Raw genomic sequence first — 12312 nt, 5'->3', positions numbered from 1 at the left:
TTTCATGTTTATGGACTGAGCTAGAGGTCGATAGACACGCAAAACGAGAACGAGGCTAACATCCAGCCACCTTGTTCGACCAAGCTTAGTTAATATGGACTTCATATGGAAAAAGAACACCATTTTCTGCGGTCAACAGCGGGTAAGATAGAGCCATCTTTCCCACTCGGGTAACCATTCGCAGAGCAGGATTCGGTTCATCTTGCCCGCCCACTGAGCTAGCCATATAATAAACCACCTTCCGTACACACAACTGTCGCTAAGCATTGTTTAATTGTGTAATTTCATTACGTTTTACAACAGTTCACAACACTACTATTTAATGCGGTGTTACTGTAGTTGCAAACCGAAAAAGGCATAAAATATCTTGACTAAAATATTAAAACAATGACGTAAAATTACAACGGCCTTTAAATAATATTATCATATTCTCGAGTGACATCGAACCTCTTACAAGATATACATGAGATCAACATTATTAATTAGTAGACTCTACCGTTACAGCTTACAAAAGCTGACTAAGATAATTACGTTGACGAGGAATTTTTTACGAGTACGCAACTGCGAGAAGTCTTTGAGATTAAAAATTGTAAGGATTTACATTTTAAAACGCACCATGAAATGTCAGTACAGTGACATCGTAGATACGTTAATTTTATGTACAATTCGTTTACAGGAATAAGGAACGTGTTTATAAGATCTGCACTCGAGAAGCTAACCCGCCATCTAATGTAAAGGGAAAGGAGGGAGTAAACTTGGTTATTCGCCCCAAAATGTCCCTGCAATTCAGCCCTTAATAAAAAAAACTGGGCGGGTAGGGGTACAAAAACAAGACGTGGGTGATTACCGAGAGCGGTAGTTTTGACTCTTCTAAATACATCATGGCAACAATAACGCAATAACCACGGAAAAAAAAAGGCATTATCCAGTGGATAAACGTTGAGAAAATATACTGCGCTATTCACTGGAAAATACAGTGCTTTACCCCGTGGATAGCGTTATCAGTTCAACCTAACACTACAAGCGTCTATAAGAATGATAAAACCAGAGTACTGGAGCAGCACTGCACTGGCAAAGACCTGTTGTATTCATGTTCAACAGGCATTCCAGGTCTGCATGCTTTAGAAATGGCTTACAGGACAGAACATTGATCCTACAACCAAATTATTATTGGGTCCCTTGTGATTGCTTGCTTGAGCACCTGTCACAGGAAAATGAAATGAGTAATGGATTACACAAGAGTGTATACAGTAACTAATTTTATCGATTGGTATCGATTGATCGATTGCTTTTCCGATCATCGATTTCTATCGATTGGACACCCCCCGCGGGATACAGTAAGGGAAAAGACGGGAAAATGGGTAGTGGATACAAGGAAAGAAAAATTTGAACTTTGTAGAAAAGTACTTGACGAGTGCCAGAAATAGAAAAACAAAACAAATAACAACGCATAACAAAATCTATTGCTTCTTGTTTAGATAGTTTCTCTTTTGCTTCATCTGAGTTTGAAACCCTTTTGGCAGCTGTTATTTAGGTTGTAACGCAACGTTATTCGCCCCTAGTAGAGAGGAGCGTTCCGTGACAGCTGCATGTGATATTTTAGGCTTAAAGTAAACCAGGAGTAACACGTGCGAAGTACAGATGTAATGCATATATCAAAACGTTATCATCTAGCTCAATACGTACCACAATTTAAGGGCACTTTTCTGGTTGTGGGTCGCCTGGCAGGTCCCTTTCGAATGCCTCTCTGCGGTCCCGCACGATTCTGCCTCTGAGGGCCTTCAGTTTGAACCCACTCAGGCCTATTGCAAAAAAAAAAAAAAGAAAAGAAAAAAAAAAAAAAGAATGAAAGAAAAAGAAAAAGAAAGAAAGAAAAAGAAAAAGAAAGAAAGAAAGAAAGACTGATTCCCAGTTTTGACTCCTAACACCCGAAAACTGAAGCCCAAAGCTAAGAAGATTTATTTTGTGTAAAGTGCGCTCACTGACAAGGTCGAAGTCACGCGGAACCGCATTCAGTTGAACTCTGTGTAAAATTAACACCTTTAATTTCTGCATGTACAGACATAAATACTCACAGCAGCATCAGTGGGTTTGCTCCTTGTGCATTTGCTGGATTGGGTCCACTAGGAACAGACAGGAGAGGAGACCTGTAGGTTTTACTGGCCACCGGCACCATCTTGCGTCTAAGACAAAAGAGGAGAGGAAAAATTAAATTAGCTAAAAAAACAACACACAGCCATACTGACCTTTTTATTCTCAGTGTCCTCAGTTAGTTTCATTACTGAGCATTGACACTAAACTTAAGTTATTTTCATTTCAATTACAGGTGTACATAAAGACATTCACGCCACTGCGTTTCAGAAAATACGAAAAAATGTAACACACTCTTGTAAATTTCATGACAACAGTCACGTGCAGTAAACACACGAGTCCATGTATATTTTACAAGCAATGTATCAAGAAAACATTAAAAAAAAAATTCAACAAAACTCTTTTGATAGATTCGATGGCTCCTTTTTCGTTGTAAGAAGCCTTCAGGAGAGGGACTGATAGAGGCCCTACAGGCTCATTTGCAAGCTACATGTACATGTGTGATTCGTCGAAAGTTCGCTCATCCGAACAAAACATTCTACCCGCTACGATTTGTCTGCTTCATTTTCTTGCCTTATTTGAAACGCGTGGATGAAAATCGACCCAACCCGAATTGATTCTTTTGCCCTAATTACAGATTTTTAAAAAGTCGGGCCAATTTTTGTTATCCATGCGGCCGTTATCAACATTGGGCAAACTGAATGTGGCTGACAAATCGTAACGTTGCGTGACTGACCCATCATATCTATGTCTGACGGATGTGGAGACAACTGTTAAATTTGTTATCTACTCTCAATTGTTTTAGCTCACATACTGTACCTCCTTAAACACCGCTGAAGTTTCTCAATGCTCTGAATCTGAAGCTTTATTTCTCGTGTGCCCATATACTGTGTTTTCCGACCCAAATACTGTAATGAGGATTGCACAACTACCTCACGTGTAAATCACAAGTTTGTATGATCTAATCTACGTCACGCAAAAACAATTTTCTAAGTACGTTTTGTCTAATTACTAATACTTGGTATTACATTGCACTGCATGTCTGTCAAAAATGTTGTTGTAATGCTTGAATCTTGCTTCACTTTAGTCAGTTATTTTGATGGTTCAGACCAATTATTCAGTTCAGTTTCCATGTTTTCACGTTTTTAACTCTAAATATCATACGTGCATGCTTTCATTTGGTCAATCAGGGTCAATGAACGACTTTCCTGCGCTCTAAATGTTATGTTTTTAAAACCCAGTCAATGTCCATGAAAAACACACATGATGTTGCATAGAAATGTTAACTAAAGGAGTATTTCATAAACAACACCATAGTTTTAAGAGTGAAATGGTTATGAAGCCCTTCAAACATCAAAGGAGCAAACAAAGATGGCAAGGTTTATGCTGGAAGGTCCACGACCGTGCACAATCTTTTGTTTTGCACTCAGACATTACGTAACCAAAACGTTTCTATTGCTTAGTACCTCAGTCAGGTGTGAATAACTATTGTGCTTTGAGCACGGTCAAGGCCAAAAAAAGAGAAAACCATACAACAAAGAAATTTGTCGGGGGTTCATAACCATTCCCTTTCTATTAACTATGATAACACCAACAAATAAGACCAGTGGAAGTCTTAACCGTACTTGACACGGTTTCAAAATATGATTTATTCTACGACGCATTTTGAAAAATTTCACTGCTCTTTCTTTTCAGTATTCTTCGACTAAAGGATCGATAAAGGATTTAGAGACTGCGGGACCGTGGGGGCAGTTCGGGGGTGCGGGACTGCGGGACCGAGGGACTTCCTGGGTATGAACTGAAAAACAAACCATTATTTATTTCCTCATTTCGGAAAAAAGGAGCAGTATCTAGATTAACGTTCAAAAATGGCCAGGTATTCTGAAGTTACACACACAAAAAACAGAGGTTATTTTCAATCTTTTTCAGGCGTAACCATCCTTGTCTTTCTACATGTACCTTGGAAAACCGGTATTTGAAGGTTACCATCAATTTGAAATTAATGTTGTACAGTACACATCTACATCAGAAAAAGGCCTTGGAGGATCGCGTCATAGTGTTAACAAATTTTGACGCATAAAAGGCACACAATGTACTGTCAAATTTAGTGGGTAATCAAGATCTGGACGGTTAGTCTTCAAAGACCATTCTTGTGCACAAAAAATCGAATTATATATACTGATATTTACCAATACATTGACCAATGGCACTTTCCAAAAGTTAAGGAGAGCTAGGATAAGGTGTAGTCTCCTTCGCAGCCGTTATCAGGGTCGTCACGCAACGCTTCTCCAGTGGGGGAGAAGCGTTGCGTGACGACCCTAATGACGGCTGCGAAGGAGACTAGGATAAGGTGCTGAAATCAATTGTTAATGAATAATCACAGAATAAGACAAGTGCAGTCTGCTTACTGAGCTTGTTTGGGCTGGGTAGCTGCTGGCTTTTTCTGTGCAGTGGTCTTTGGAGGTGCAGGTGATGTTGACTTGACTGTCTTGGGGGCCGCAGTAGAAGTGGTTTTCAAGTGAAGCTCCTGACTGGAAGATTTTGCCTTAGCAGCAGCAGTAGCCGCTGCAGCAAGACCACCACCACCAGCGGCAGCAGGAGTGGCCTTTGCACGAAGCTCCTGACTAGAAGACTTTGCCTTGGCGGCAGCAGCAGCTTGAGCCTTGGCTGATGAAGCAGCAGGGGCGTTTCCTTTGGGTTTGCCTGGTTCCTTTTTTGTGGCCCTAAAATTGACACTCTCAAAAATTGGTAAATTCATTACACACGTCACGTGTTACAGAGGATTGTCCAAGAAGAGGGTTTTATATTGTGCTCACTGAATTGGAGGTGGCTGTAAATTTGAATCAATTACAGTGTACCTCAATTTAAATCAAGAATTTGTTAAGATACAGACAATTGTGCTCTATCAGCAACACACAAGTTGCTCACAAAAAGTTCTGAGTTGTTCCAACATAAGTCAAACCTAAAGGGAAATGCATCGTCATCTTCTACATTGTATGTGCACCCGTGTAGGATGAATACTATACCATTAAGCTACATGTACATGTACTGGAGACAAAATTTGTCTTAATGGTCCAAGCTATGCCATATACATGTACAGTACCGCTCAGAATTAAGCGAACCAAATTTCGCGTTAATAACGCGTTAAGAACGCGAGGGGATTAACGCGCCGCGCGTTTTGCTGCGTTCGACTGACTCACTGTGTTTTGACTTCGCGTTATAGCACGTTAAAGTAAATGCAATAGTACAGCTGTATGTATGAGTTTGGTTGTTGTTCGCTGCTTTTGTTACTTTGTGAAAGGAAGTTAACGACCTTTTCAAAAGACGACACTCAAGACGACATTCAAAATGAACGTCATGTGTTTTCAAGGTTCACACAAAATCTAATTTTTTCGTACCGGCTGAATATGTAATAAGGCTCAAATGCAACAGTCATCTTCAGTCATTCTGCCTGAATGGACTGGATTGAAATGTCTCGTACTCTAGTATCACTTGCAATTTTCTAAAATGTGCAACTAGCCTTATCCTCCTACTTGCATGCAGAGAGATAATGATGAGAGATGATAATATACTATGACGACGATGACGAAAATGATGAAAATGACAATGACAACTATAATGACAATGGTGGTGGTGATGATGACGACGACGACAACGACGATGATGATGATGATGACGACGACGATGATGATGATGACGACGACGATGATGATAGATGCAATATACCCACTGCCTTTGTCTGCACTTCACTTAACACAAGTGATGATCACATGTTAACCAAGTTGTGTACACATATTTGATAAGATGTTTTCTTCTAAAGAGTAAAGCTGCATGACTGTTTAAATCAGTACAACACTGCTACTCTAACTGACAGTGCATGTAAAAATCCACTACAAATGTTAAGAGCTTATACGTGTATGAACTCACTTTGCAGGTGCACTTTGTTTGTCGTCATCCCCTACAACACAACAAATAAAGTCAACATGATCATACTGTACATGTAATGAAATACTGAAATACATGATTGTGCATTGCCATCAACACAGGATTATACACGATAACTGCCTTATGTCAACCCTGGGCAATAAGGAAGTCTTTTACAATGGTATCAAAATCTGGATAAAAGATTGAACTTAAATTACATGTACCTTTCAACTTCTTTATTATTTCCCTGGCGCGGCTCTCATCATATTTGGTCTAAAAAAGTAATGAGAGTTCATTCTTTGCTTTCAAGTGATGTCATTAAATTGAAAATGGATTTCACAATACAGTGTAATTTCACGGAGCTAAAACTCTGAGTATATAGTTTACATACATGTATACATGTAACATAACTTTCTCATGAGGTGACTGTGAAAACCAGCCATAAATACAAGTAAACACAAACAAGCGAACCAAATTTGAGTAAATGAAACCACAAATGCACCAACAAACAGACAAAACCAATCACCAGATGCAATGAAACAAAATTTCTTCCCCACAGTATTTGTAACTTGACATGGTCAAGACTGATATTGAAGAGAACATGTACACTGTATTTATTTAATGGCAAGTTAAAGCAGCTTTATGACCTTTGGGTCACTTTTACTGTATCATAATGTATCATTAAGAGTGACTCTTTATCATATTTTTAATTTTTTTAGATTGCTAGTTTTTGAGGTATTTTGCTAGTTTTTGTTTCTAAGTTTCTTAGAGTAAAACTGTGGTTTTAGGGATAATTTTGTAAAGTACCTTGGGCAAATCATGGATGTGTGTGCTATATAAATGAACAATAATTATTATTATAAATAATATGGTGGGTTTGTGACATCTACCAATGAAAATGTAGTGATTTAGAAAAATAATGCATTGACTCGTGTTCAAATTATGCCACATATGACATGCAGTTTTCCAGTACAATGAGCACTCAAATTCATGTAATATGAGTACACAGTAAACTTACCGTACGAAGGGAAACATCAATCACAACCTCATCAACATCGGGGAACTCTCGGATCAACTTCTTTTTCACTGCAAGAGGTCAAATATTACATTCAGCAGCAACCTTAGGGCCATTTTCACACGCAGATACACAGATGAACAAGAAGAACTGAATAACAAAACAGGTTAACAATCACAAAACTGATTATGAAACAAAAAGAATGCCAGGAAGGGAAATTTAGAAGTACGATTGTAAAATTGAGACTATTAATCTTTATGCATGAGATTTTCTAGTGGTTTGAAGGTTTATCAACATTAATATACAATGATATTTTAAGCTTGCCAAAAAATTCTACCATTTCACTCCATCATTCGGTGGTCTCAAATGTTATCATGTTACTGACTGACATTGTACATGTATTTTCTTGTTCTTCTGACAGATTGTTTCTTGTCAATGGCATGGTCATGTTATATGTCATGGGAGGCGCGGTGGCCTCATGGTTAGTGCACTCATCTCCGGATCGAGCGGTCCGGGTTCGAGCCCTGGCCGGGGACATTGTGTTGTGTTCTTGGGCAAGACACTTTACTCTCACAGTGCCTCTCTCCATCCAGGTGTATAAATGGGTACTGGCAAACTTAATGCTCGGGGTAACCCTACGATGGACTACCATCCCATCCAGGAGGGAGAAGAAATACTCCTAGTCGCTTCATGCTACAGAAACCGGGATAAGCTCCAGCCTGATGGGCCACTTGGCTTGCATGCAGACTTTACCATGTTATATGTCAGAGTTCTGCAAAGAACTTATTGTGAAATTATTTTTGGTGCAAACCAGTTGTTTTACTGTAAGTATAAACATGTAGTATTTACACCAGCAAGAAAGCACGTTGAAAACTGACCATTTTGCTTGTCTTCCTCACTCTTGTCCTCCTTCCACATGGACATGGTTGCCAAAATGTTATCAATGGGAAAGTCCTCCTCAGAACCAAAACTGGCTGGATGCTGAGGCTCAGCAGGCTGCCAGTGAAAGAAAGGCAAAATTTAATATATTACCAGCACATAGTTATACTGTAATTTACAGTACCGCAAGTACATGTATCTGTACCTGTAAGCAAATTGTCTTTTCCATTCTCTGTATCCTTTTAAACTAAAATTATTTAAACTGTACATTGTACATACACCCACACTATTCGGTGTTGTGTTCACTGATCTCAACTTGCAAACCCACTAAACATTAATATTTGGATGTAAGAACTGTATGTAAATTTTGATGACTTGAGAGAAAGTACAACCTGTATCTACATGTACATGATTCTTTGATTAGTATTTACATTTGGTACAGTGAATATCAGAAAATTGGGGAGTGACATTTTTTATAAGAAGGCAAGAATGAGAACAAATTTCACAGAATCCAGCACCACTAGACAGTTCTGAATAGTTTATAACATAAACAAGACAAGTGTGAGGATAGTTAGCATCATTGAAAACCAAGTTTTGGTTTATTACGAGTTACTGTTTCGAACGCTGCATACCACACTTACAATGTAGCTTTCAGCATTGACATAAAAAAAACAAAAACAGAATGTGCTTGTAATTTGTACCCTCCTTAATGTTATACTTATTAAGTTTAACAATTAATTTACAATACAGCTAAGGAGGGTGCAGGATCTCAGCAAATACACGTACAAGTATAATAATATTATACAATCATGTACATGTATGTTTTCAGTATAATGCCCCTCAGAACATACTTTACGTGTCTGTCTTGGCTGTGACCTTGGCTTGGAAGATGTGCCACCAAAACTGGTCTCCTGAAGACATGACAAGAATTGATATAATATTCTATACACGTTCGTATTTTGAACAAGTTCTTACAATGTACATCATGTAGCTCCTTGACGAAACATAATGATTGATTGATTAATTGACTGATTGAATGAACGAATGATTGTTTGATTGATTGTTTGATTGATTGATTGATTGATTGATTGATTGATTGATTGATTGATTGATTGATTGATTGATTGATTGAAGTACTGGACAAGTATATGTTTCTTGACCTTTAAGAAAATATTTAAATGTGGTATATGTCTTGTACATGTACATGATCATGCAAGACTCCAGCATTTTGCTTTCTTCAGTAAAAGAAAATGTTGCTTTCTCCAATAATAGACACAGGATACATGTATTTACTCTGCATTTATTTGATGATGATTTCTGTCAAGTGTGTCCAAGTTAAAATATGCACTACATTGTTAAGTAGCATTTCAAATCCTGTCCTTACCAACTGACTTGAACCTCCAGTGTTTGAAGATGCCTAAAAATAAATTTAAAAAAAAAACAGATTGAGCTGTGACTGGAGGAGGTGTGCATAATCAGGATACTGCTTGAGATACACATGTAACACTAACTCTTATGGGAAACAAGGCTCCCTTCTCCTTGAACAAGGAAAAAGAAGGGTTTTTTTCTCAGGCAGCCGTCTTTGCTTGTTATACTGCAGTGCAGTATTAAAGGCTTTTGTGTTTAAGGTCATGTGCATATAATTTTCATGTTGTCTAGTAAGTAGATCGGTCTAAAGTATGATTATTACATATTTGTGTAACCAGAAAGAAATTGTGATGCTGCAGTTAACGCATGTAGACGTGCAAGTTGTGTTTACCAGATTAAACATTTATTCTATTCCACACGATTTTATAAACCAAACTTTTAAACGATGCCCTGACAGTCCAAGTGTCCTCAATATTCAAAAATGCCCAAGAAGTTCCGATCCGTACCGCACACACCGAGGATTAGAATTTTTTTCACTTATTTTTATGAATGAAAACTAATATATGAAAAATGTACGATGGCAAGTAAAACAAAAGGATTACGTAATGCCTAAAGGTATTGGTAAACACTAACGAATGCAATTGCCCGTGTTCATTATGTAATGCGCAAAGGTATTGGTAAACACTAACGAATGCAATTGTCCCATGTTCAAGTTGTGTTTCTTCCACATATCACACTGTACATATCGTTGGATGCAACTGACCGCTCAATATATGTAGTGATTTACCTTAAATTGACTCAAAGGAATGGCTTCTGGTTTCTTCACCCTTGGGTCCTGCCATGTTGTCTTGTGAGTTGTATGATCTATGAAATAGCTGAGAAAACACCAAAAGGTCAAAGCCAAGTTCATGTATGTGATTCTTGTCTTTGCTTTAACCCTCCTTATATTTTCAGACTGCACCTTTTTGATCTTCTAGGACCAGGGAGGGGAATGTGTGGAGTCTGTACCCCTCTGTATAAATTTAAGAATGTTTAACAATACACAATAATAGTTAGACTTTCAGAAAAGTCCTTTGTCTTGTTTATTCATCACCTGCGGGACGAAAGACTTTTCATACTTGATTGGCACCAATTTCAGTGACCCAAAATCAGGTCTTTGCGCTATGACCAATCAGAGTTGCCATGAATACCCCTTGGGAACTGAACTGTCAAACAGTTGTAAGTTATTTGGCAGAATGAAATGTGACTTGCGGTTAAATTCAATATAAGGTTGATTGCAAAAGTGATTAAAGAAGCTGCAAATGGCCATGGGATATTCTATATTGCATGACTACCAACACAAGTCAGTGGAAGCATATCTGCCCAGAAAAGATGTGTTTGTTTCTGCCCCAACCGGGGCAGTGAAAAGCTAATGACTTTTGAGCTAGCTCTGAATGCTTTCAATTGTTTAAATGAAGAGAATAGCAATGCTCTCCTCTTGGTAGTGGTTCCATTAATTTCGCTCACCAAAGATCAGGTCTCAAACCTAAATTCCTATGCCGTTCAAGGGTCTTACATACCCAGTACATTGGAGATGATTGTTCAGAACAACAGTTGTCGGGCATTTTAGATATTAAAGTTAAACTGGTGTTTGGAAGTCTGCCAGTCAAGTCAAGCTCGCAAATATCACCTGAGACAACAGTTGCAAGTCACGCCATTCCTCATTTTTGGCGTGAAATGCAAAAAAATCCCTTCAAGCAAGACAAGTCAACCTCTCGTGACTTCATCGCTCCCTTGACCACTTCACGACCTTTCGACACCTAAAACCTCACAGGTCACTTCGCTCACTTTGCTATCATGAGGTTGACTTGTAGCAAGTCTAAATGAAAGTGAAATTTGGAGGGGATATACATGTAGCAGAATTAAAAAAATATCTTTTGAAGTAAGCAACATGAGACGAAGACATCGTGTCTCATGGGAGGTACATGTATGTACATCATGACATCAAAAGAGCTGCCCCCTTGGATCTGGCATTTTTTCGAACAACATCACAAAACCACCTTAAAAATGACTCGAAGCCAATCAAAAACAATAAAGGAATGCTAAAAAAGTGCTATAAGTGTAAAACTAATTAAAATGGAGTTCATTTTGGTTAATACATCTGTAGAAACAAGACGTCGTGTGTTTCACCCTACACTTCTTTCGTGCTCTACCGCTTCCTGTGTGCTTTACAACAGAACAGAGCACAGTCGAGGCTTCTTCATTTGTTAAATATTGCCTGTGAAACAGCAACGACATAATCATAGTAGCCTGCCTATATCTATAACTACTCTGATCTAACGGTCACCGGAATTTTACCTTTGCTAAAAATTTATCTCGCGTGTTTGTAGCCATCTGGCTACAAATACGGCAGAAAACTTTCGGTTCAGTCATCGATCAAAGGTTCACTGCTTTACGAAACAAATTACTGCCATATTCGTACTAGTACTTACTATCTTCCGACGTCTGCGTCATATCTTGCTTCCCAACCTGGCGGCAAAGCCTGGTTCTGCCATGGTTGAAACTGGTTCCAAGCATTCGCCATCTTTGTTTAGTTCTTTGCAAAACAATTTAGACCTCTGTCATGTAGTGTTACTTGAAAAATACCTCATCTACGCCCACCAGTGGAGGTGGGCTAACCACGTTTTTCGATATTCAATTATTTTCATTTTTTGTTTGTTTGTTTGTTTGAATAATCAACTATTGATTTATCAAATTATGTTTTCTGAAACGTTTAAAGTTCTTATTTTTGATTTCCTACTGGTGATACTCGGCCTGGTGCTCCATCACACGAGCGCTTCATTGTATGACGGAGAAAATTACTTAAGTGTGATTGGCTGAGAGGTATAAATGCGACCATTTTTACCGTCTGTCAAAGAATTAGTGCTAACATAACCAGTCTTGGAGATATGAAAAATCTCAAAACTAAGTATACCGCTGGTGTTTTAAAACGAAATAAAAATCAGATTCATTAAAACTAAAGTTGGCCCTCAAGGTCAGTTCTAGTGATCGGTCAT

General features: G+C 38.4%; 1 protein-coding gene across 1 annotated transcript; it reads right to left on the bottom strand.

Annotated features, from left to right (window-relative positions):
- Window positions 1-261: 261 nt before the first annotated feature.
- LOC145499699 (uncharacterized) lies at window positions 262-12051 on the bottom strand. The gene is made up of 12 exons (XM_081479224.1): window positions 11749-12051; window positions 10065-10152; window positions 9294-9326; window positions 8761-8820; window positions 7909-8026; window positions 7034-7101; window positions 6240-6288; window positions 6019-6049; window positions 4500-4814; window positions 2076-2183; window positions 1687-1802; window positions 262-1201 (listed from the first exon to the last, which is right to left on the bottom strand). Exons 1-12 carry the CDS (start codon window positions 11838-11840, stop codon window positions 1122-1124), a joined length of 1158 nt encoding a protein of 385 aa, XP_081335350.1. The 5' UTR covers window positions 11841-12051; the 3' UTR covers window positions 262-1121.
- Between the last annotated feature and the right edge of the window lie 261 nt (window positions 12052-12312).

Source organism: Orbicella franksi, chromosome 10 (assembly GCF_964199315.1).
Source record: "Orbicella franksi chromosome 10, jaOrbFran1.1, whole genome shotgun sequence".
Taxonomy (NCBI): Eukaryota; Metazoa; Cnidaria; class Anthozoa; order Scleractinia; family Merulinidae; genus Orbicella; species Orbicella franksi.
This window is presented reverse-complemented; position numbering and strand designations above follow the sequence as displayed.